The sequence below is a fragment of the Sebastes fasciatus genome, chromosome 16, assembly GCF_043250625.1.
Source record: "Sebastes fasciatus isolate fSebFas1 chromosome 16, fSebFas1.pri, whole genome shotgun sequence".
In the NCBI taxonomy this organism is placed as follows: domain Eukaryota; kingdom Metazoa; phylum Chordata; class Actinopteri; order Perciformes; family Sebastidae; genus Sebastes; species Sebastes fasciatus.
Window position 1 is genome coordinate 471,935 of NC_133810.1, and position 26,954 is coordinate 498,888.

Below are 26,954 nucleotides of genomic sequence, written 5' to 3' on the forward strand. Positions count from 1 at the left end.
ACCAAAGGAAAGGAGCCTCAATGCTTCCTTTATTATCTCCTTTAGGACACACTGGAGCATCCTTTACCAAAGGAAAGGAGCTTCAATGCTTCCTTTATTATCTCCTTTAGGACACACTGGAGCATCCTTTACCAAAGGAAAGGAGCCTCAATGCTTCCTTTATTATCTCCTTTAGGACACACTGGAGCATCCTTTACCAAAGGAAAGGAGCTTCAATGCTTCCTTTATCATCTCCTTTAGCAGAGGACACACTGGAGCATCCTTTACCAAAGGAAAGGAGCCTCAATGCTTCCTTTATTATCTCCTTTAGGACACACTGGAGCATCCTTTACCAAAGGAAAGGAGCTTCAATGCTTCCTTTATTATCTCCTTTAGGACACACTGGAGCATCCTTTACCAAAGGAAAGGAGAGAATAACATCCCACAATGCCTTGCGGCCGCAGCATTTAAAGCGATGCACCATTTGGCCGTTCATATCAAACGATATGCTGATCTTGCATATTATTTTCATACACTAATTGTGATTCATGTTTAATATGAGTGGACAGAGACAACATTTAGTTTCACTTAATTTTTACATTTCTTTGGATATTTTTTGGAGTTTTTTCAGATTTTCTTTCTGTAATTTCTTTTTTACATTTTGGGGACTTTTTCGTAATTTTTTTCAGACTTTATTCGAAAAATGTTCAGACATTTTTCTGACTTTTTATTGGACATTTTTCAATTATTGTAATAATGAAGGTTATCTATATAGAACACTCAAAACGTGTGGTCATTATGTAATTTAATAAAAGGATGGAATCCAACGACAGACACGCACATTTACACATAGATTTACAAACAAATAAAAGTAAATCCCAACGTGGTCTGAAAACCACAAGCGGCCTACAGATCAGATCTAACAGGAAGTCACTTTCTGTGACTTCCTGTAAATCCTCTGAAGGCTGCTGGATACTGTTTCTAACTGCAGCTTTTAGTCTCTGCTGACCTCCTCTACTCTCCAGGCGAGGAGCAGTTCATCTCCAACCAGCCTGATCTGATACCTGTAAACATGTAGAACAGGTCTTGAATCACTACCCATCATGCAATGCACTCGTCTGGCTGATCTCAAAGTTCAGAAGTTCTTCAGTTAAATGTGTTCAGTCAGTGTGGTTTATCAGTATGTGACTCCTACAGCGATTAACCTGTTATTATATTATTATATTATATCATTATAAAGGTGTTTATGTACCTGTAATCTTCCTTTAGTTTGTTTAACCTTCAGTTCAGAACACAGTCGTCTGTTCATGTTTAGTTTCATTTTCTTCATGTAAGAAAAAACAAAAAGCTGTTGAATCATCTTAAACTTTATTTTAACTTTATTTAATAAATGTTAGAACTTAAAGACACTTTAGTGTTAAACTGGAGGTTTTAGAGAAAATAAAACAACGACATAAAAATATTCTGCATCTGAACTCTGAAAGTCAGCTGAGATTTTAAAGTTAAAAAAGATCTTTTTAGATTTACAACCTATTTACATTTAAAATGTGTTTAATGTTTGCTTTAATATCTAATATATATATATATATATGTATATATATATATATATATATATGTATATATATCTATATGTATATATATGTATATATATATATATATATGTATATGTATATGTATATATATGTATATATATATATATATATATATATGTATATGTATATGTATATATATGTATATATATATATATATATATATATATATATATATATATATATATATACACATATGTATATATATATATATACACATATGTATATATATATATATATACACATATGTATATATATATATATACAGATATGTATATATATATATATACACATATGTATATATATATATATGTGTAGATATACACACATATATATGTTGTTGTTTGTTCTGGTACGTATTAATAATGTAAAACATTTTGAGCTGTTAGTTTGTTTATTATATTAATAAATAAACCTTAAAGTTATTAGCTTTAAATCAAACACTTTAATAAAAAAGCAAAACTAAGATATCAAGTTTTCAGTTTATTTGTACGAATCAAACGAACTGATCGACAGATGATCAATATATCAGAATCCTCCAACAGAAATCATGTTATTGTATTATTCATCAGAAACTTCAACACATGGTCTATGTGTCTGATTTGATCACATTTAAACATCCAATAATGAACAGCTGACATTGTTTATACTCTGATTATATCATCACTCATTAAGACTGATCAGATAAAAACATTCATGTTAAAGTGATTAATAGATGCATCAGATTACTGTTTATGAACATTAACAAAAAAATGTTTAAAAACTGAATGAATTAATGCTCATTACTTTTCAGTAGAAGCTCAAATCAATAACTTGTAAATACAATACAAACAAATATGATCATATGAATATATGGACAGTAAGTCACCGAGTCATAGTGTGTGTAATATCGTCTAAAGCAGGAATCAGAAACCTTTACTGTCTTAAAGGGACTGTTAGTTAGAATCCTAATGTGTTGTTAACAGCTTCACCTGTGTCCGTTAAGTCAACTAAAGTCAGCGTCCTGTTGCTGGCGCTTGTGCTCGCTCTACATAGACATGAAGGAGCATCACTCAACACAGTGAGGAGACACACGTCAGCTAAAAGCACAATATCACTCTATATTTCAGCTGCTTGGCAGTAATGTTAGCTGACCAGACCAAGGTCACAAAGGTATTTGAGCCTTTATAACGAAGGTAACACACCTGTTGGGTCTAATTCAGAGAGGAGCTGAGTACAGACGAGAGGCAGGACACTGAAGAATCGTCTGGAGGAGATTTGATTAGAAGCTTCCAATGTGTTTGTTCTGAAAATGTCTTTCAATTACTTTTTTGTTGTTTGCTAATTTCTCGCCGCAGAAAGCAAACTAATCTGTCCACGCTCTGTTAAACTCTCCTTTTTCCTCTGAGACTCTTCTCTCTTTCTTGGGGGGATTTGTAAACCTGCTGTAGCTGAAGGAACTCCAGACGAGCCAACGCTATTGAGGATCGGCAAAATTAGAGGATAAGTGACGTGTCGTAGACGAACGTAGACTATGACACAGTTCAGTTGACTGAAATGTTAAAACTTGTTTTATTAGTCTGTGTAAAGGTTAGGGATGCACCGATCCAACGTTTTCAGTCTCGACACCGACACCTGGGCTTTGGGTATCAGCTGATACCGAGTACTGATCTGATACCAGTGATTGATTAATCATCTGTATGCCTCACTGTGTGTTAGAGACTGGAATCATTCTGTTATGTGTAAGACGACATCCGGCTGGACTTAAACATTGTTTTACTAACTTTGTAAAACAAAATGTGATTAATAAACACATAGATAACATAAATCTGGTGAAGGTATTTAGTATTAAATTAATAAATCGTTCACCAACATCTTGGCAAAAAAATCTTCAAAATTAAGAGGAATTATAATTCAAGCGTAAACCTTTTTAATGCAATTACAAATTAGTCAAAACTTAAACAGGAATTAAAATATAATATATATCCAGTATATAATGTATATGGTATATAAACATTGAATTGAATAGATCGGACTCGACTACGTTGTCACGGGGGTATAATAACTATTATTCATTTCTATATCATTTTTTTGTCAGAGGCGCAGGGAGTCACTGGAGAGCTGACATACATGAAACCTGCCTTGGCGGAGCTCTGCGCTCTCTGAGTGCACTTCTAGTTTTATTTAATCATCCATCTTATCAGTGCCACTGCAGCCAGACACAGTGAGAAACAGATGATTTTATACTTATGAATCTTTAACAAACGGCAAATTCTTTCCCAATCTCTGTAACCTGCGCCGCCGCCGCCTGGCCGAGCCTTCCGGAACATCACATCGGTGAAGTGATGTCCTTCGTTAGCTGTGACCATCTCATCTATTTGATCCAGGAGGTTTCTAACCTGCACCCTGTTTCCTCTCTGACGGTTGTCAAACACATGGTATCTACCACCACACATGGAGACCAGTTCTGACACGTCACTGTTGGACTGGATCAGACCAGCAATGGACTGACCTCCTAGCTGGTCTCCATGAGTGAAAAGCACCATGGAGTACCTACAAGCTCCACTGCCAAACAGTTTAAGAAGTAGCTCAAACAGTTTGACGTCTGTTGTGGTGATGCTGCCTATTCTGACCACGATGACGAGGGCATGTGGTCCTGGACTGGCCTTCACTATAAACCTCATGATCTCCTTGTACAGCTGTTCAGGAGTCAGACCTTCATCAGTGAATCCTGGAGTGTCGACCACTGTGACGTCACGACCCTCCACCACGGCTGATTTAGAGACCGTCTCAGTACTGACTGAATCAAAACCACCGGCTGATCTGAACTGATCTGATCCCAGGATGGTGTTTCCTGATGAGCTCCTTCCTCCTCCCGGCAGGCCGAGCAGAACCATCCTCCTGTCTTTGAAGAAAGAAAACACAGAGATGTTGCAAGTCGCCCAAATGCAGTTAATTGCCATAACGTTACTCGACAAGCGCTCATAGAAGACTACACAGGGTATGATATATCACCTGAGTTAGTCACAGCTTTGGCTCTGGATACACACAGAATATGTGAAAATGATATAAGGTGATACCTGGTGAATCAGGTTGCTGGATTCTGAGGTGGCCTGACTTGATCAGCAGCTCTCTGACTTGCTCCTGCTCCCGTCCTCCTTCTTCATTGTTGAACAGATGATACTTCCCTGAAAATGTAGTAACGTGTTCTTCAAAGAGAAAGTCCTCCAAAGACCTGTCCTTTAAAGCATCGCCACCTGTGAAGAGCAGGTGACACTTTTTGAACTCCTGAGGCCCGAGGACTCTGTTGACTGCCATCAGGACCTTCGCTTGCTCTTTGGTGAACCGTCCAACACTGAACACCACCAGGAAAAGACGAGGTCTGGAGGACTGCAGGAGGTCCCGACACCAGGTCTGGATCTCCATCTCAGATCCTAATATTCCTGGAGTGTCGATCACGGAGATCTGTTTCCCAAACACAGTTTCAGTTGCCTCGGAGATTTGTGTCGTCACCGATCTGAAGGCTTGTCTTGACTCGAACGCTGGTCGTCCCAGGATGGTGTTTCCTGAAGCACTTTTACCAACTCCAGTGTTTCCCAGAAGGACGATGACGAGACTCGGATCCATGACTGGGTGACAATAAACCTGCTGAAGACAACAGAAAGGACACAGTGAGTGGTGAATGAAAAAAACATTATGAACCTCCTAGAACCCTTAGGACATCTGGGACTAGAACCCTTAGGACATCTGGGACTAGAACCTTTAGGGCATCTGGGACTAGAACCTTTAGGGCATCTGGGACTAGAACCCTTAGAACATCTGGGACTAGAACCCTTAGAAACATCTGGGACTAGAACCCTTAGACACATCTGGGACTAGAACCCTTAGGACATCTGGGACTAGAACCCTTAGAACATCTGGGACTAGAACCCTTAGAAACATCTGGGACTAGAACCCTTAGAACATCTGGGACTAGAACCCTTAGAAACATCTGGGACTAGAACCCTTAGAAACATCTGGGACTAGAACCCTTAGAAACATCTGGGACTAGAACCCTTAGAAACATCTGGGACTAGAACCCTTAGAACATCTGGGACTAGAACCCTTAGAAATATCTGGGACTAGAACCTTTAGAACATCTGGGACTAGAACCCTTAGAACATCTGGGACTAGAACCTTTAGGGCATCTGGGACTAGAACCCTTATGGATCCAGCTCTCATCCTGGTTTCATTGAGCCGTGCAGAGGCGCAGACACACGTTGGTGACATTGCACACTGTTAACAACATGTTTTAACTGGATACGTGTTCTTAGTCATCGGACGCCTGGATTGTATTACTTTCAAAAACAATCCGTAGCCAAAATATGGCTTCTAATAACTCTGAAGACTATATTCTGCTCCAAAAAGCAAACAAAAAGATAACTGACCTTAAGGAGGATATCCAACGGCTTTCGGCTGAACTCAGAAAGAAAGATTCCCTTTTGTCCAGCTTCATGGAGGTGGCCTCGGGCCAGTCCAAACAAATAGCCTCACTCAACACAACCATCCAGGAAACTGTTATGTTGGATACCTCCACCTGCCTACGGCCTTCCTCCTGCTCGACTCCTCATCACCATCCGTCGTGGTCTGAGGTTGTGGTCCGCGGTCGCAAGGGACACATGGACGGGGGATTCACCAGCTCGCCTAAGCCTGTCCAACCGCTACGCACCCCTGTCCGATGATGCTCCAGTCCACCCAGCTGATCCCCCCGAGGCTCAGACTCGTCCGGACCTGGACCCTCGTCCGAGAACACAGCCGGCTCCTGCCGACACCGCATCCTCGCCCCTGGTGGCTCGCCGCTCCACTGTGAAGCCGGATCAACGGCGTTCATCTCGGCTCATAACTTCATCCTCCCGTCACAAACTCCTGAAAGAGGCCGTGATGAGACGCTCTGGAAGTTTCCCCTGCTCTGAGCCGGCAGAAACATCCTCTCCTTACTCTGCAGACACTGCCTCACCACAACACTCGCCTGCTTGGTCACCACATCCACAATCCCCATCATCTCCTCATCCACTCTCCCCCCAACCACCTTAATAGTTAGGGACTCCATAACCAGGAATATCCGCTTCTTCAACGCAGTCACTCACTGCTTCCCTGGAGCCACGGTCCCGGTCATCCGAGATCAACTCCCTGGGCTACTGCGTTCACTCCCGTCCTCTATCAACCGAGTGATCGTTCATGTGGGGTCTAATGATACGGCTCGCCAGCAGTCTGAACTGACAAAAAATGCTTTTAAGGACCTTTTTAACTTTTTAAGTACTTGTGGAAAATCAGTTTTTATCTCTGGCCCTATCCCCACACTGGACCATGGAGCAGGGCGCTTCAGCAGGATCCTCAGCCTCCACACATGGCTGAAATGCGCCTGCAGAGTGCACAACATAGGTTTTATCGACAATTTTAACTTATTTTGGAATCGTTTGTCCCTCTGCAGGACTGACGGAGTGCACCCCAACAGGCTGGGTAGCCGAATGCTAGCGGCTAACCTGCAGCACCGTATTCAGTGTTCTCCACATGATTGACTGTTTACATCTCACACAATCACACGATTCTTCTTCTCTGACGTCATCTCAGGCCTCTGTTTCTAGTGCTAGCGCCCCCTACTGTCCTCCACCGGCATCCATCTCGCCCACTAGCTCCACTCACCAGTGTATAACACACTACACAGCCTCTAACACCCTGTTAGGATTACTCCTAGATTAAACATTGAATATCCCAAAAGTTCTGCACTAATATCAGATTCAGCATATGTCTCAAGTCCCATATGTCCTCAAAGGATCTCCACTATTAATAGACCAAGGTCCCTAAAGTTAAAACCTGGTGGTATTAACCATCAGAACCTGCTATATTGCATGCTGCTTCCCACTGCAACTACAGATCCTGAACCTGTTAGAGCTCATATTGCTTTGCTTAATGTGAGGTCAGTCTCCAATAAAACATGACATCTGGAACTAGAACCCATAGGACATCTGGGACTAGAACCCTTAGGACATCTGGGACTAGAACCCTTAAAACATCTGGGACTAGAACCCTTAGGACATCTGGGACTAGAACCCATAGGACATCTGGGACTAGAACCCTTAGGACATCTGGAACTAGAACCCTTAAAACATCTGGGACTAGAACCCTTAGGACATCTGGGACTAGGACTCTTAGGACATCTGGGACTAGAACCCATAGGACATCTGGGACTAGGACTCTTAGGACATCTGGGACTAGAACCCTTAGGACATCTGGGACTAGGACTCTTAGGACATCTGGGACTAGGACTCTTAGGACATCTGGGACTAGAACCCTTAGGACATCTGGGACTAGGACTCTTAGGACATCTGGGACTAGAACCCTTAGGACATCTGGGACTAGGACTCTTAGGACATCTGGGACTAGAACCCTTAGGACATCTGGAACTAGAACCCTTAAAACATCTGGGACTAGAACCCTTAGGGCATCTGGGACTAGAACCCTTAAGACATCTGGGACTAGAACCCATAGGGCATCTGGGACTAGAACCCTTAGGACATCTGGAACTAGAACCCTTAAAACATCTGGGACTAGAACCCTTAGGACATCTGGGACTAGGACTCTTAGGACATCTGGGACTAGAACCCTTAGGACATCTGGAACTAGAACCCTTAAAACATCTGGGACTAGAACCCTTAGGACATCTGGGACTAGGACTCTTAGGACATCAGGGACTAGAACCCTTAGGACATCTGGGACTAAAACCCTTAGGGCATCTGGGACTAGAACCCTTAGAACATCTGGGACTAGAACCCTTAGGGCATCTAGGACTAGAACCCTTAGGGCATCTGGGACTAGAACCCTTAAGACATCTGGGACTAGAACCCATAGGGCATCTGGGACTAGAACCCTTAGGGCATCTGGGACTAGAAGCCTTGGGGCATCTGGGACTAGATGTCCTAAGGGTTCTAGTTCCAAGACCGTTGCTATGTATAACAGACTGTTTCTATGTATGACAGACCGTTTCTATATATAGCAGACCGTTGCTACGTATAACAGACCGTTGCTACGTATAACAGACCGTAGCTACGTATAACAGACCGTTGCTACGTATAGCAGACCGTTGCTACGTATAGCAGACCGTTGCTACGTATAACAGACCGTTGCTACGTATAACAGATCGTTGCTATGTATAACAGACCGTTGCTATGTATAACAGACCGTTGCTATGTATAACAGACCGTTGCTACGTATAACAGACCGTTGCTACGTATAACAGACCATTGCTACGTATAACAGACCGTTGCTATGTATAATAGATCGTTGCTATATATAACAGACCGTTGCTACGTATAACAGACCGTAGCTATGTATAACAGACCGTTGCTATGTATAATAGATCGTTGCTACATATAACAGACCGTTGCTACGTATAACAGACCATTGCTAAGTATAACAGACCGTTGCTACGTATAACAGACCGTTGCTATGGCTATGTATAACAGATCGTTGCTATGTATAACAGACCGTTGGTACGTATAACAAACCATTGCTACGTATAACAGATCGTTGCTACGTATAACAGACCGTTGGTACGTATAATAGATCGTTGCTATATATAACAGACCGTTGCTACGTATAACAGACCGTAGCTATGTATAACAGACCGTTGCTATGTATAATAGATCGTTGCTACATATAACAGACCGTTGCTACGTATAACAGACCATTGCTAAGTATAACAGACCGTTGCTACGTATAACAGACCGTTGCTATGGCTATGTATAACAGATCGTTGCTATGTATAACAGACCGTTGGTACGTATAACAAACCATTGCTACGTATAACAGATCGTTGCTACGTATAACAGACCGTTGGTACGTATAACAGATCTTTGCTATGTAAAACAGACCGTTGCTATGTATAACAGACTGTTGCTATGGGCGCAGCTCTGATGTCAGACTCCGGAGGACCATTTTTGTGTCGAAAATATTGATGTCTTCACAAAAATGACCGTTTGGCTGTACATTATCCCATACTTATATTATATGTTTATATTATCTGATAATAATAATACTTATTATTATGTATATTTTATATGTTTATATTGTCTGATAATAATAGATATTATTATATTATATGTTTTATCTGATAATAATAGATGTTATACTATATGTCTATATTATCTGATAATATTTATTATATTATATATTATGTTTATTATCTGATAATAGTAACACATATTAATATATTAGATATTATATGTTTATATGATCTGATAAAAATAGATATTATTATATTATGTATTATCTGATAATATTTATTATATTATATGTATTATCTGATAATAATATTTATTATTATATTATATGTTATATGTTTATATTATCTGATAATAACAGATATTATTATATTATATGTTTATATTATCTGATAATAACAGATATTATTATATTATATGTTTATATTATCTGATAATAACAGATATTATTATATTATGTTATATTATCTGATAATATTTATTATTATATTATATATTATCTGATAATAGTAATACATATTAATATATTAGATATTATATGTTTATATGATCTGATAAAAATAGATATTATTATATTATGTATTATCTGATAATAACAGATATTATTATATTATATATTATATGTTTATATGATCTGATAAAAATAGATATTATTATATTATGTATTATCTGATAATATTTATTATTATATTTTATGTTATATGTTTATATTATCTGATAATAACAGATATTATTATATTATATATTAAATGTTTATATTATGTGATAATATTCCCCTCTTTCTCTCTGCGCGCTCCCGAGAGGTGCGTGCAGCGGCCACTTTCAGCGCATGCGCGCGGTGCAGACAGACCAGCAGAAAAGATCTGAACAGAAATGAGACTTTTATTTTTCTGAGTTTGATTTCCTGCTTTAGTATGAAAACATGAAACAGGTTTTAATCTGTTAGAGAAAAATAACCATAAAAACTGAGTTCTGTTTCCAGGTTTAATTTAATAAGATGATAAACAGACCTCTCTCTCTATATATAAATATATAAACAAATATGTATATATATACAGATACATAATGTTTATATATCAAGACAAACTCACGTGAAAGCAGCACGCACGATGTCGACGTTGTTTCTCCGGTTGTTCTTCCTCAAAGCTGGACTCATAACGCCCTAACGACGGAGAGAGGGGCGGACCTACAAAATAAAAGCACCAGATAGATGTCTGTTAAGTCTGTGATACATCACATACAGATATGAGCTCTCTTTCTCCATCTGGTCTACTTCATCATCCCTTCATCATTATTCATTACTCTAGTTATGTTTATATCACAGAGGCTATATGTTAATATACACTCACCGGCCACTTTATTAGGTACACCTTGCTAGTACCAGGTGGTATCCTCTTTATTAGGTACACCTTGCTAGTACCAGGTGGTATCCTCTTTATTAGGTACACCTTGCTAGTACCGGGTGGTCTCCTCTTTATTAGGTACACCTTGCTAGTACCAGGTGGTGTCCTCTTTATTAGGTACACCTTGCTAGTACCAGGTGGTATCCTCTTTATTAGGTACACCTTGCTAGTACCAGGTGGTATCCTATTTATTAGGTACACCTTGCTAGTACCGGGTGGTCTCCTCTTTATTAGGTACACCTTGCTAGTACCGGGTGGTCTCCTCTTTATTAGGTACACCTTGCTAGTACCAGGTGGTATCCTCTTTATTAGGTACACCTTGCTAGTACCGGGTGGTATCCTCTTTATTAGGTACACCTTGCTAGTACCAGGTGGTATCCTCTTTATTAGGTACACCTTGCTAGTACCGGGTGGTATCCTCTTTATTAGGTACACCTTGCTAGTACCAGGTGGTATTCTCTTTATTAGGTACACCTTGCTAGTACCAGGTGGTATCCTCTTTATTAGGTACACCTTGCTAGTACCGGGTGGTCTCCTCTTTATTAGGTACACCTTGCTAGTACCGGGTGGTATCCTCTTTATTAGGTACACCTTGCTAGTACCAGGTGGTATCCTCTTTATTAGGTACACCTTGCTAGTACCGGGTGGTATCCTCTTTATTAGGTACACCTTGCTAGTACCAGGTGGTATCCTCTTTATTAGGTACACCTTGCTAGTACCGGGTGGTCTCCTCTTTATTAGGTACACCTTGCTAGTACCGGGTGGTCTCCTCTTTATTAGGTACACCTTGCTAGTACCAGGTGGTATCCTCTTTATTAGGTACACCTTGCTAGTACCAGGTGGTATCCTCTTTATTAGGTACACCTTGCTAGTACCGGGTGGTATCCTCTTTATTAGGTACACCTTGCTAGTACCAGGTGGTATTCTCTTTATTAGGTACACCTTGCTAGTACCAGGTGGTATCCTCTTTATTAGGTACACCTTGCTAGTACCAGGTGGTGTCCTCTTTATTAGGTACACCTTGCTAGTACCAGGTGGTGTCCTCTTTATTAGGTACACCTTGCTAGTACCAGGTGGTGTCCTCTTTATTAGGTACACCTTGCTAGTACCAGGTGGTGTCCTCTTTATTAGGTACACCTTGCTAGTACCAGGTGGTATCCTCTTTATTAGGTACACCTTGCTAGTACCAGGTGGTGTCCTCTTTATTAGGTACACCTTGCTAGTACCAGGTGGTATCCTCTTTATTAGGTACACCTTGCTAGTACCAGGTGGTATCCTCTTTATTAGGTACACCTTGTTAGTACCAGGTGGTGTCCTCTTTATTAGGTACACCTTGCTAGTACCAGGTGGTGTCCTCTTTATTAGGTACACCTTGCTAGTACCGGGTGGTATCCTCTTTATTAGGTACACCTTGCTAGTACCGGGTGGTATCCTCTTTATTAGGTACACCTTGCTAGTACCGGGTGGTATCCTCTTTATTAGGTACACCTTGCTAGTACCGGGTGGTATCCTCTTTATTAGGTACACCTTGCTAGTACCGGGTGGTATCCTCTTTATTAGGTACACCTTGCTAGTACCGGGTGGTATCCTCTTTATTAGGTACACCTTGCTAGTACCGGGTGGTATCCTCTTTATTAGGTACACCTTGCTAGTACCGGGTGGTCTCCTCTTTATTAGGTACACCTTGCTAGTACCAGGTGGTATCCTCTTTATTAGGTACACCTTGTTAGTACCAGGTGGTATCCTCTTTATTAGGTACACCTTGCTAGTACCAGGTGGTGTCCTCTTTATTAGGTACACCTTGCTAGTACCAGGTGGTATCCTCTTTATTAGGTACACCTTGTTAGTACCAGGTGGTATCCTCTTTATTAGGTACACCTTGCTAGTACCAGGTGGTGTCCTCTTTATTAGGTACACCTTGCTAGTACCGGGTGGTATCCTCTTTATTAGGTACACCTTGTTAGTACCAGGTGGTGTCCTCTTTATTAGGTACACCTTGCTAGTACCGGGTGGTATCCTCTTTATTAGGTACACCTTGCTAGTACCAGGTGGTGTCCTCTTTATTAGGTACACCTTGCTAGTACCGGGTGGTCTCCTCTTTATTAGGTACACCTTGTTAGTACCAGGTGGTATCCTCTTTATTAGGTACACCTTGCTAGTACCAGGTGGTATCCTCTTTATTAGGTACACCTTGCTAGTACCGGGTGGTATCCTCTTTATTAGGTACACCTTGCTAGTACCGGGTGGTATCCTCTTTATTAGGTACACCTTGCTAGTACCAGGTGGTCTCCTCTTTATTAGGTACACCTTGCTAGTACCAGGTGGTATCCTCTTTATTAGGTACACCTTGCTAGTACCGGGTGGTCTCCTCTTTATTAGGTACACCTTGCTAGTACCGGGTGGTCTTCATCTGCTTCCAGGTTGGACGTGTTGTGTGTTCAGAGATGGTATTCTGCATACCTTGGTTGTAACGAGTGGTTATTTGAGTTCCTGTTGCCTTTCTATCATCTCCAACCACTCTGCCCATTCTCCTCTGACCTCTGACATCAACAAGGCATTTCACTGGATCTGTTCTCTTGTTGGGACCATTCTCTGTAAACCCTAGAGATGGTTGTGGTGTAAATCCCAGTAGATCAGCAGTTTAATACTCAGACCAGCCCGTCTGGCACCAACAACCATGCCACGTTCAAAGTCACTTAAATCCCCTTTCTTCCCCATTCTGATGCTCGGTTTGAACTTCAGCAAGTCGTCTTCACCACGTCTAGATGACGTAATGCATTGAGTTGCTGCCATGTGATTGATGATTAGCTATTTGTGTTAACAAGCAATGGAACAGGTGTGCCTAATAAAGTGACCGGTGAGTGTATATATTCACTAGTTGTGTTTTATTGTGTACTTTCTGTTTGATTAGTTCTCAGTTTAATTCCCATTAATGCACAACATGTTCTGGAGTGGTAACCGTAACCTGACCTTCGTTGAGGGAAAGTGAAAGCAGAGTTAAGAGACACCATCTTAAATTCATTTAACAGATCGAACAAACAAAATGGACGTCTGAGTTCATGCAGACATAAAAAAAGAAGCTGGGTGGATTCTGGTCCTACTCTTCAAAATAAAAGTCAGACACACAAAGAGAAACACAAGTATTTCAACAGGAGTCTGAAGTCTGAACAGTTTGAGTTCTACTGACTGATGGCAGTTTACAGGTTTAATGTGACTGTTCACTTATTCTCACCATTACCTCTAGTTAGGGCAGCGTAGTACACTTTATTCATACACACACACACAGTATACTATATACACTGTATATATATATATTTACACATAAAGTACGTATTTAAATATATATGTAGGTATGTGTATACATATACATGTTCTGTATATGTATGTATGTATGTATCTATGTACATATACATAAATACATACTAGGGTCATCAAACATGTCCGGTCATAGACCTGCTCTTTATATAAAGCGTCTTGAGATAACTTCTGTTGTGATTTGACGCTATACAAAAACAAATTGAATTGAATTGAATTGAATCAAAGATAACTCGTTAACGCATATTTGTTTGAATGCCACTAATTTCTTCAACACAACTTGTGATTTTTAGGTCGTAGATAAACTGTGTGAGAACGGAACAAAAGGAAAGAGTTAAATCAGAGACTCCTGTTGTAAATATTACAGCCGGGTTCAAAACGTTAGTTAGTCAGTTAATGATGACATCATTATGGGTGGTTATAGTTAGCATTATTAGCATCTACCATCACAATCACTGATTTAATGCACCACCCGACTGGTTCCACTTCAGACTGGTTCCACTTAAGACTGGTTCCAGTGGGACTTCAGACTGGTTCCAGTGGGACTTCAGGCTGGTTCCACTTCAGACTGGTTCCACTTCAGACTGGTTCCACTTCAGACTGGTTCCACTTAAGACTGGTTCCAGTGGGACTCCAGTGGGACTTCAGACTGGTTCCAGTGGGACTTCAGACTGGTTCCAGTGGGACTTCAGACTGGTTCCAGTGGGACTTCAGACTGGTTCCAGTGGGCCTTCAGATTGGACTTCAGGCTGGTTCCAGTGGGACTTTAGACTGGTTCCAGTGGGACTTCAGACTGGTTCCAGTGGGACTTCAGGCTGGACTTCAGACTGGTTCCAGTGGGCCTTCAGACTGGTTCCAGTGGGACTTCAGACTGGTTCCAGTGGGACTTCAGACTGGACTTCAGGCTGATTCCAGTGGGACTTCAGACTGGTTCCAGTGGGACTTCAGACTGGACTTCAGGCTGGTTCCAGTGGGACTTCAGACTGGTTCCAGTGGGACTTCAGGCTGGACTTCAGACTGGTTCCAGTGGGACTTCAGGCTGGTTCCAGTGGGACTTCAGACTGGTTCCAGTGGGACTTCAGACTGGTTCCAGTGGGACTTCAGGCTGGTTCCAGTGGGACTTCAGACTGGTTCCAGTGGGACTTTAGACTGGTTCCAGTGGGACTTCAGACTGGTTCCAGTAGGACTTCAGACTGGTTCCAGTGGGACTCCAGTGGGACTTCAGGATGGTTCCAGTGGGACTTCAGACTGGTTCCAGTGGGACTTCAGGCTGGTTCCAGTGGGACTTCAGACTGGTTCCAGTGGGACTTCAGACTGGTTCCAGTGGGACTTCAGACTGGTTCCAGTGGGACTCCAGTGGGACTTCAGACTGGTTCCAGTGGGACTCCAGTGGGACGTCAGGCTGGTTCCAGTGGGACTTCAGACTGGTTCCAGTGGGACTTCAGACTGGTTCCAGTGGGACTCCAGTGGGACTTCAGACTGGTTCCACTTAGGACTGGTTCCAGTGGGACTTCAGACTGGTTCCAGTGGGACTTCAGATCGGACTTCAGACTGGTTCCAGTGGGACTTCAGATCGGACTTCAGACTGGTTCCAGTGGGACTTCAGACTGGACTTCAGACTGGTTCCAGTGGGACTTCAGATTGGACTTCAGACTGGTTCCATAGGGACTTCAGACTGGACTTCAGACTGGTTCCAGTGGGACTTCAGACTGGTTCCAGTGGGACTTCAGACTGGACTTCAGGCTGGTTCCAGTGGGACTTCAGACTGGTTCCAGTGGGACTTCAGACTGATTCCAGTGGGACTTCAGACTGGACTTCAGACTGGTTCCAGTGGGACTTCAGACTGGAATTCAGGCTGGTTCCAGTGGGACTTCAGACTGGTTCCAGTGGGACTTCAGACTGGTTCCAGTGGGACTTCAGACTGGACTTCAGGCTGGTTCCAGTAGGACTTCAGACTGGTTCCAGTGGGACTTCAGACTGGACTTCAGGCTGGTTCCAGTAGGACTTCAGACTGGTTCCAGTGGGACTCCAGACTGGTTCCAGTAGGACTTCAGGCTGGTTCCAGTGGGACTCCAGACTGGTTCCAGTAGGACTTCAGGCTGGTTCCAGTAGGATTTCAGACTGGTTCCAGTGGGACTTCAGGCTGGTTCCAGTAGGACTTCAGACTGGTTCCAGTGGGACTTCAGACTGGACTTCAGACTGGTTCCAGTGGGACTTCAGATTGGACTTCAGACTGGTTCCAGTGGGACTTCAGACTGGACTTCAGACTGGTTCCAGTGGGACTTCAGACTGGACTTCAGACTGGTTCCAGTGGGACTTCAGACTGGACTTCAGACTGGTTCCAGTGGGACTTCAGGCTGGTTCCAGTAGGACTTCAGACTGGTTCCAGTGGGACTTCAGACTGGACTTCAGACTGGTTCCAGTGGGACTTCAGACTGGACTTCAGACTGGTTCCAGTGGGACTTCAGACTGGTTCCAGTGGGACTTCAGACTGGACTTCAGGCTGGTTCCAGTGGGACTTCAGACTGGTTCCAGTGGGACCAGTAGGACTTCAGACTGGTTCCAGTGGGACTTCAGACTGGTTCCAGTGGGACTTCAGACTGGTTCCAGTGGGACTCCAGTGGGACTTCAGACTGGTTCCACTTAGGACTGGTTCCAGTGGGACTTCAGACTGGTTCCAGTGGGACTTCAGATCGGACTTCAGACTGGTTCCAGTGGGACTTCAGATCGGACTTCAGACTGGTTCCAGTGGGACTTCAGACTGGACTTCAGACTGGTTCCAGTGGGACTTCAGATTGGACTTCAGACTGGTTCCATAGGGACTTCAGACTGGACTTCAGACTGGTTCCAGTGGGACTTCAGACTGGTTCCAGTGGGACTTCAGACTGGACTTCAGGCTGGTTCCAGTGGGACTTCAGACTGGTTCCAGTGGGACTTCAGACTGATTCCAGTGGGACTTCAGACTGGACTTCAGACTGGTTCCAGTGGGACTTCAGACTGGACTTCAGGCTGGTTCCAGTGGGACTTCAGACTGGTTCCAGTGGGACTTCAGACTGGTTCCAGTGGGACTTCAGACTGGACTTCAGGCTGGTTCCAGTAGGACTTCAGACTGGTTCCAGTGGGACTTCAGACTGGACTTCAGGCTGGTTCCAGTAGGACTTCAGACTGGTTCCAGTGGGACTCCAGACTGGTTCCAGTAGGACTTCAGGCTGGTTCCAGTGGGACTCCAGACTGGTTCCAGTAGGACTTCAGGCTGGTTCCAGTAGGATTTCAGACTGGTTCCAGTGGGACTTCAGGCTGGTTCCAGTAGGACTTCAGACTGGTTCCAGTGGGACTTCAGACTGGACTTCAGACTGGTTCCAGTGGGACTTCAGATTGGACTTCAGACTGGTTCCATAGGGACTTCAGACTGGACTTCAGACTGGTTCCAGTGGGACTTCAGACTGGTTCCAGTGGGACTTCAGACTGGACTTCAGGCTGGTTCCAGTGGGACTTCAGGCTGGTTCCAGTGGGACTTCAGACTGGTTCCAGTGGGACTTCAGACTGATTCCAGTGGGACTTCAGACTGGACTTCAGACTGGTTCCAGTGGGACTTCAGACTGGACTTCAGGCTGGTTCCAGTGGGACTTCAGACTGGTTCCAGTGGGACTTCAGACTGGTTCCAGTGGGACTTCAGACTGGACTTCAGGCTGGTTCCAGTAGGACTTCAGACTGGTTCCAGTGGGACTTCAGACTGGACTTCAGGCTGGTTCCAGTAGGACTTCAGACTGGTTCCAGTGGGACTCCAGACTGGTTCCAGTAGGACTTCAGGCTGGTTCCAGTGGGACTCCAGACTGGTTCCAGTAGGACTTCAGGCTGGTTCCAGTAGGATTTCAGACTGGTTCCAGTGGGACTTCAGGCTGGTTCCAGTAGGACTTCAGACTGGTTCCAGTGGGACTTCAGGCTGGTTCCAGTGGGACTTCAGGCTGGTTCCAGTAGGACTTCAGGCTGGTTCCAGTAGGACTCCAGACTGGTTCCAGTAGGACTTCAGGCTGGTTCCAGTAGGACTTCAGACTGGTTCCAGTGGGACTTCAGGCTGGTTCCAGTAGGACTTCAGGCTGGTTCCAGTGGGACTTCAGGCTGGTTCCAGTGGGACTTCAGACTGGATCCAGTGGGACTTCAGACTGGTTCCAGTAGGACTTCAGACTGGTTCCAGTAGGACTTCAGACTGGTTCCAGTGGGACTTCAGACTGGTTCCAGTGGGACTCCAGACTGGTTCCAGTGGGACTTCAGGCTGGTTCCAGTGGGACTTCAGGCTGGTTCCAGTGGGACTTCAGACTGGTTCCAGTAGGACTTCAGACTGGTTCCAGTGGGACTTCAGACTGGTTCCAGTGGGACTTCAGACTGGTTCCAGTGGGACTCCAGACTGGTTCCAGTGGGACTTCAGACTGGTTCCAGTGGGACTCCAGACTGGTTCCAGTGGGACTTCAGGATGGTTCCAGTGGGACTTCAGACTGGTTCCAGTGGGACTTCAGGCTGGTTCCAGTGGGACTTCAGGCTGGTTCCAGTGGGACTTCAGGCTGGTTCCAGTGGGACTTCAGACTGGTTCCAGTGGGACTTCAGACTGGTTCCAGTGGGACTTCAGACTGGTTCCAGTGGGACTTCAGACTGGTTCCAGTGGGACTCCAGACTGGTTCCAGTGGGACTTCAGACTGGTTCCAGTGGGACTCCAGACTGGTTCCAGTGGGACTTCAGGATGGTTCCAGTGGGACTTCAGAATGGTTCCAGTGGGACTTCAGACTGGTTCCAGTGGGACTCCAGACTGGTTCCAGTGGGACTTCAGGATGGTTCCAGTGGGACTCCAGACTGGTTCCAGTGGGACTTCAGAATGGTTCCAGTGGGACTTCAGGCTGGTTCCAGTGGGACTTCAGGCTGGTTCCAGTGGGACTTCAGACTGGTTCCAGTGGGACTTCAGACTGGTTCCAGTGGGACTCCAGACTGGTTCCAGTGGGACTTCAGACTGGTTCCAGTGGGACTTCAGGCTGGTTCCAGTGGGACTTCAGACTGGTTCCAGTGGGACTTCAGACTGGTTCCAGTGGGACTCCAGACTGGTTTCCTGTCAGTAGTGTTTGTTAAATCAGAGTTTAGTCTCTTCTCTTATTTCTAGCAGGTAGTGTTTATGTCTAACTGATAATCAGTTGTATGATGTAGAGAATAGGAGCTCTGTGTACTCTGAGTAAAGGTTTTATTATTTTATAGAGGAGCAGGAGGGCTTTTATTTGACCAGTACTCAGTGTTAGATGTTGTGCTTTTATTTTGAAAGGTCATCGTGCTGCGCATTTCTGCTCAGAGAGAGAAGAGAAGAGTCATCGTCCACTCAGCTCCTGTTTATGGTGAGTTTGTTGTTTTTAGTTCAGTAGATGATCTTTTCACACCTGAGCAGGTGTGAATACAGCATGTTTACATTATACATATATATATATATATATATATATATACATATATATACACATCAGTATGTTTTACTATGTTTTCTTCATTTCCTAGTAAGAACATACTGGGGTGTGTCTGTTACTTTCACTTTTGACTGTGATTTGGTGATCTGATGGAGGAACCAGCTGATTGTTTGAATTTATCAGAAGTTTTAAAGAGAAATCAGATTCACTAGAAGTTCATAAGAAACCAGGTTGAGGTTAGTTTAGGATGTTTTATTCTTCCACTTCTAGTTTGTTTTGTGTTTAACTCTTTATCTTATTGTAGGGTGTTTTACTCTACTAGGATTAGTCTGACTTTCTCTGTATTGTATCTGTACTGAATTAGAGTTTTCCCTCTAAAGCTCTTTGTAATGTTATTTTCCTGTATGATGGAGCGACCACTCCTCCACCTCTGCAGTAATACGTCAGTTCTCAGCGTCGTCCTTCTGTCACACCATCAAGTCCTTGAGGGCTCTCTGTGAGACTATATGAACACTTCCTGTAAGTCAGAATAAGCAAGGAGGACATGGGTGTTCAGCCTGGTATATTTTAATCTACACAGAAACATTAACATCAAGGATTTAAGATGGTACATAAAAACAAGCATTAGACTATAACACACCTGGTTTATTCATTAACCAGTTCTCTTAATGAAGCAGGTAGATGTTTTGCCATTGACCTCTATAGTCTCGTAAGGCCAGAACCTGGAAGACGTTCTAATACACAGTAAAATAAAAACCCACAATTGGCATCGTCAAGGTAACGCGATATGTCGCAGTAAACCAATTCACAGTTGATGTACGAGATCGTAATATGTGTCGGATAGTGAGGTGGGTCAGAAAAGATGGATTGTTAGCATGCAAGACTCTTTGTCTGTGGAGCATGAACTAAACACATCCAATGCAGTGAAGCCAGCTCCCCAAATATACTTTGTTTGTTTTTTAAACAGAGTTTATTATTATTGTTAATACAACTCTGACAATCCATTGCACAAACATGTTTGGACTGATAGATATCCACCCCACCCCCACCCACCCATAACAATACCCAGAGGGCACTCAAAAAAAATAATAATATATGATAAATTGTTAGAGGTCTAGGACATTACACCCTATCATCTAGGGCACTGACATGCATCAAACAAACACAGGAGTTAAGCCGAAGAGTTGAACACAAAGACAAATCAGGGGTCCTTCTCATGTTTCCTTTGAAATATTCCTGGTCAAATATACATATACATATACATACATACATACATATACACATACATACACACACACATACATCAAGTTTTAATCAGCCACAAAGTTATCTGAGTCTAAGGAATCAACCTGACTAAGAAATGGCTGCCAAATCAATGAAAGCTTGTCGGCTGACCCTTTCATAGTATACCGAATTTTCTCCAACTTAATAAAATATAAAATGTCTCTAAGCCATTGTGCAAATGTTGGAGGGTTGCAATCTTTCCATCTAATCAAAATGTGTCGTCTGGCCACCAGCGTAGCAAAAGATAGAAGGTTTAGTTAATTGTTGTTTAACGTGAAATTTTCTGGTACCACCCCAAACAAAGCAAGACAGGCTGATGGTTCTAAGGATTTGTCGGTAGTTTTGGAAAGCATGTTGAAAATTAATTGCCAAAAATTAGATAATTTAGGACAATCCCAAAACATGTGAATTAGAGTGGCCTGGCTCTGCTTGCAGCGGTCACACATGGGGTCTATATCGGATTTGAATTGGGATAGTTTAACTTTGGTCCAGTGCAGTCGGTGGAACATTTTAAACTGCATGACAGTATGTCTCATACATATGGAAGATGAATATATTCCCCTCATCATCTTTGACCAGATAGTGTCTGAAATGTCAATACCCAGGTCATCCTCCCACTGATCTTTAAGGGAGTTAAGACTTGTCATGTTTTTTCTCATTAATAAGGAATACATGTCACCTATCTTTCCCTTTCTGGATGATGTGATGTCATTGATTGAGTCTAGGAGCGTGTCTAGCGGTTGTGAAGGGAATTGATGATATTTGAAGACATGAAGCTGCGAATTTGTAGGTATCTGAAAAAGTGTAACTGAAAAAGCTCCCCAAATATCCTGACCACAACAATATCACAACAGTAAAACTCAGTGAACATTAAGAGACTGGAGAGCAGACCAGTGTCGGAGGATCGTAGTTTCCATGACGGGGTGTAGGGGTGGAGAAGGTGGGTTAGGTACTGGGGGGCATGGAGGGATTTGTATGTGAGAAGGAGGAGTTTATAGGTGATGTAGGACTTGATTGGAAGCCAGTGAAGGTGGATGAGTGTCGGGGTGATGTGCTACCAGAGCCTAGTGCGGGTCAGATACCCTGGCAGCTGAGTTCTGGATGTACTGGAGCCGGTCCAGGGCTTTGCTGGGTACCCCGGACCGGACTCCATTGCAGTAGTCCAGGTGGGAGGTGATGAAGGCGTGAATGAGGCTCTTAGTCACGGAGTCAGAGAGTGATGGCCGGAGGTGGGAAATGTTTTTGAGGTGGTAGAAGGCGGATTTAGTGATGGATTTGATGTGTGACTGAAATGAGAGGGTGGAGTCCAGGATGACGCCTATGTTGAGGACCTCAGAGGATGGGCAGATGGAGCTGCCATCCACGTCCAGGAGGAGATCTCCAACCTCCCGGAGCAGTGCCTCAGGGGCCACAACCATGAGGCAATGGGGCGGAGCAGGCGGTTGATGGTGGAGAACAGCATTCTCGGGTGGTTTTGCTGGTTACCGATGAGGGTGGAGTAATATTGTGATTTGGTTTGTGAGAGAACTTCCTTGTAGGAACTGACGTGGTCTTTGTAGGCCTCCAGGTGGACGGTGAAGCCGGACCGGCTGTAGAGCCTCTTCAGTCGACGACCGGAAGCCTTCATGGAGCGGAGTTCAGGAGTGAACCAAGGAGCAGGATGTGTGAAGGAGGAAGTCAGGGTTTTGGGCTAGAGAGTCCAGGCTGAGGGAAAGATCAGTGTTGAAGTGGGCTACCAGGCCATCAACCATGATGTCAGGGGGATCAGAGGCCAGATGGGTAGCTAACAGGTCTGTTAGGGCTGGTGTGCTCACTGCCTTGATGTTCCTGAACGTGATGGTGCGATTTGTGCACAGCTTGGGCAGAGGGACAGCAATGGTGAAAAGGACGGCATGATGGTCGGAGATGGCTAGGTCCGAGCACTGCAGGTCTGAGGGAGTTGTGCCAGTGGAGCATACCAGGTCCAGTGTGTGACCTTTGGTGTGGGTGGGACCTTGGACATGTTGTGTGATATTAAAGCAGTCCAGTAGTGAGAGGAAGTCAGAGGCAAACGTGCAGTTGGGGGAGTCCACATGAATGTTGAAATCTCCTATGAGGAGTGTAGATGGAGACCTGGAGCAGACAGAGGTGAGTAGCTCAGAGAGCTCCAACATGAATGTAGTGGAGGCTTTGGGGGGGGGTAAATGAGGACAACCTGGAGGTGTTGGGATCCAGCCAGAGAGAAAGCAACACATTCCAGAGAGGTGACCGTTGTTACAGGAAACTCTCTAACCAGGAAGTCAGCTCGATGGATTACTGCCAGCCCACCACCCCGACCAATGGAGCGGGGTTTCTGGATTTAGACATAACCGGGGTGTGGCTTGATTAAGTGAGATAAAGTCCTGTTGATATTGCCATGTTTCTGTTAGGCAGAGGAAATCAATGTTCCTGTCAGTGATGATGTCGTGGATAAGAAGTGCTTTATTGTTTAGGGAGCGAGCATTCTGTAGCATGAAGGTTGCAGAGTTGTGATTTGTAGATGTTGGGGCAGAGGGATTGAGGGGAACTACGTTGTCAACCCAGATGAGAGGTCTTAGATTGCCGGATTGCACGTGGAGTTTGTTGTGATGACGTCGTAGCGGTGTGGCAGAGCGCCGGTCAGAATGAATGGTGGGAATAGCATGATCGGAGTAAACAAACTTGCAACGGGCAGCCCTGTGCACATAACGTGGACGACGCAGGAGTCCGTTGGATTTAATTACAGCAAGAGAGTTTGGAGAGAAGTGACAGAAGAGGTCCAGGAGTTACAGTGTGGTGTACTTTAGGAACAACATGGCAGTGGCTAGCTACTAGCTGGTAGGCCGCGAGCCGGGGAATGGGCAACAGCAGCGCCGTAGAGGAACCACACAGGAAGATGGAACAAAACAGGTCGGCGAAAGCTAGGAGTATCTACACCAGCGGAGGTCCAGTCGGGGTAAAATCCAGCGTGAATAATCCAGGAAAGAGAAGACAGGTGGATCACTAGCTAGCGAGGACAGGCTAACCGCTAGTCAACGGAAGCTAACAGCTGTTCAGTGGCTAACAGCTGACCAGGCTAAACAGCTGATCGATGGAGACAGTGAGTAACGTTACACTGACTACTACTACACTGAGATAGCAACAGAGAGGTCGCTGAGAGATAAAGGTGGTGGAGACAGTCCACACCTGATCTGCTGGCAGTGTAGAGCACAGGAAAGCAGAATAAGCAGAGAACAATACCATTTTACAGCAAATAGTGAAGCGACGACATCCGGGGATTCCAACCAACAACCAACCAACAACCAACCAACAACCAACCAACAACCATTTACCAATCCATGGAAGGAAAGGGATTCCTGAGCTAGCTGGTGATTCCATCAGTGGTGGAGGAGCCAGGCTGGGAAAGTTGTGGTTCCAGTCAAAAGTAGAAGTCCTCACTGGGTTCCAGTTTGGAGGCAAACTGGTCGCTCTGGTCCGTTGTTCCTGCAGAGTTAGCAGCTCGGCGCTAACTTGCTTTGTTCCTGTTGCTTTTAAAGTTAGTTGGCCGACTTTGTTGTAGTCTCTGGCACTAAACCATGGAGGTATAAAGAGAACTGGATCCAGCGTTGGAGGCGGGGCCCCGTTCATTCCTATGAGAGTTGCTCAGTGGAACTTGAAGCCATAATGGCTCGACTTCCAGCTGGAAAATTACCTGGATCTTCTGGCGATCTTCCGCATCCATTAGGTCCATGGAGCAGGCGCTGTAGCGTCCGCTCGGTCACGGGGTCAAACGTCCCACAGTCATCATGGCTCACTAACTCCTCCTCCCAGCCCTCGCTCCAGCCTCGTCTGGATCTCATTCACATGAACGGAGGAAGGGAAATAACTTTGGATTCAGCTATTAGTGCGTTTTACAACTTTTAGGACCTAGTTATTTAAATAAGGGCTATTAGAGTGTTCTTACTGGGGAGTTGATTCACCTCAAATTAAATGATCCGCTGAGTTCCAGATGTCTCTTTCCCAATGGGAAGTCTATGGGAAAAAGTGTTTTTGGGTCCAATGGTGTGACGGACACGAAAGTTGTAGTACCGCCGTTTAGCCTCTACGAAAGTTGGGCTCAACAACCGGCGCTCTTCCTGGGGGCTGGCACTGATCTGGTTTATTGTGGGTTAGCAGTGCAAACTGAGCTAAGCAGGATTATATCAGGCAGGTTCTTGTGTCCTCTTCCTGTCCCGACTGTCTGCTGTTAGCAGGTCAGTCTCTTTTTGTCATGGGTACATCTTCACACCTAGTTGTGAAAACTGAAGGACCCTGCTGACGTCATGGGTTACAGTAGACAGTGGTTACTGTTAACGTTGGGTCTATAGGCGGAGTTATGGACTCAAGGGGAACTGGAGAATGTAGTTCAATGACTCAACATGAGTGATGCAGATTTTTTTTAATTCCTGACGGTGTTTGTTTGGATTGATTTTGGTCTTTGAATTAAACCAGACAGCAGTAGACGATACTGATCCAATAATTCACTCTTTTAGCACTATTTATACAACATAATTACTAACCTACTGTGAATCATACTGTAGTTCATAGTAATAAGCATCTAACTGGGTAGAAGCATGCTGAAGTTCAGAGAGTACCAACAATGAATCCTTCCTCTGTGTGTCTTCCTATCAGCGAGGTGAAAACCAGTTGAGGGGATTTCCATGAATACAGATAAAGACTTTGTAACTTACTGAATCTGATCCTTTTCTCCAGCAGGTTTTCTGATCCTCAGTCATGAATCCAGATCTTCATCCAGATCTCACCATCGTCCTGCTTGGAAAAACAGGAGTTGGTAAAAGTGCTTCAGGAAACACCATCCTGGGACGACCAGCGTTTGAGTCAAAGCTTGCCTTGAAATCAGTTACAGAAGAAATCTCTGAACAAAAAGGAAATGTCTGTGGGAAACAGATCTCAGTGGTCGACACTCCGGGAATATTAGACAGCAAAGACAAAGAGAAGAAGATCGAAAGCTGGTGTCAGGAGCTCCTGCAGTCGTCCAGACGTTGTCTGTTTCTGGTTTTGGTCAGAGTTGGACGGTTCACAAAGGAGGACCAGAAGGCTTTGAAGGCGGCTATGAGAGTCCTCGGGCCCCGGGGGTTGAAAGAGAGTTACCTGCTCTTCACCGGTGGTGATGCTTTAGAAGACAAGTCATTGGATGATTTTATCTTTGAAGATAAAGATAAACTTCCAGATGTTGTTAAAATGTTTGCGGGGGCGTCTCACCTCTTCAACAATAAGGATGACGATGAAGAACAAGTCAGAAAGTTGCTGCTGAAGTCAGGCCATCTCACAACCCATCAACAACCTGATCCACCAGGTACCGTGTGATCTAATTCTTACATGTATTCATTTTAAGTAATGTCATGGTTTTGGATGACGTCATGTAGGCTACTGATCTTTATCAGAGTTAGGAATGAACCCTCACAGCTGGAGGCTGGTGGTGTTGGTTGTTACAGCTCCTATCACTGAAGTCACTTTTAATCAAAGGTTGACAAACAGTGACAACACAGAGTTCACATGTGAAGAGCAAACTGGTGCTCAACATGTTTGACCATTGGCAGGTGATCACCAGATTAACCATGTTATCAGCCTTGTGTCTTCGTGGTCACTAACCAGAGTTTGCCGGCGACAGCCGTGGCTGGATGCATTATGTTTTTGGGTTGTCCATTCTTGTGAAGGTGATATCTCAGGAACACCTGCAGAGAATCTCTTCAAAATTGGCACAAACGTCCACTTGGACTCAAGGATGAACTGAGTAGATTTTGGTGGTCAAAGGTCAAAGGTCACTGTGACCTCACAAAACACATTTTGGCCATAACTCAAGAATACATCTGCTAATTATGATAATTTAACACAAATGTGTAACAGGAAGAAGTGATGACATTTTGTACAGACATGGATGTAAAGTGACACTTG

General features: G+C 44.1%; 3 protein-coding genes across 5 annotated transcripts in view; 2 read left to right on the forward strand and 1 right to left on the reverse strand.

Moving 5' to 3' along the window:
- LOC141753500 (GTPase IMAP family member 1-like) overlaps window positions 1-26,954 on the forward strand; it is a 57,776-nt gene that overhangs the window by 28,177 nt on the left and 2,645 nt on the right. For all 3 annotated transcript variants that reach the window (XR_012590466.1, XM_074612250.1, XM_074612249.1), the window contains exons 2-3: window positions 19,607-19,676; window positions 25,752-26,355. Coding sequence is in view for 2 of the 3 variants with exons in the window: in XM_074612250.1 (XP_074468351.1) it covers window positions 25,773-26,355 (583 nt within the window). In the remaining variant the exon portion in view is untranslated. The remainder of the gene's footprint in view (window positions 1-19,606; window positions 19,677-25,751; window positions 26,356-26,954) is intronic.
- On the reverse strand, window positions 1,998-10,748 carry LOC141752889 (GTPase IMAP family member 5-like). Its single transcript, XM_074611132.1, has 3 exons — window positions 10,678-10,748; window positions 4,628-5,192; window positions 1,998-4,452 (listed from the first exon to the last, which is right to left on the reverse strand). Exons 2-3 carry the CDS (start codon window positions 5,172-5,174, stop codon window positions 3,728-3,730), a joined length of 1,272 nt encoding a protein of 423 aa, XP_074467233.1. The 5' UTR covers window positions 5,175-5,192; window positions 10,678-10,748; the 3' UTR covers window positions 1,998-3,727.
- LOC141752421 (GTPase IMAP family member 8-like) overlaps window positions 19,602-26,954 on the forward strand; it is a 48,816-nt gene continuing 41,463 nt past the window's right edge. Inside the window, exon 1 of the mRNA XM_074610385.1 lies at window positions 19,602-19,623. The gene's annotated coding sequence lies outside the window, so the exon portion shown is untranslated. The remainder of the gene's footprint in view (window positions 19,624-26,954) is intronic.

Bases quoted from the DNA above. Each gene is read 5' to 3' on its own strand.
- LOC141752889 (XM_074611132.1), bottom strand. From the start codon at position 5,174: ATGGATCCGAGTCTCGTCATCGTCCTTCTGGGAAACACTGGAGTTGGT. The intron at 4,453-4,627 runs GTATCACCTTAT...CTTTCTTCAAAG, and splicing joins CCAGCAACCTGATTCACCAG to ACAGGAGGATGGTTCTGCTC.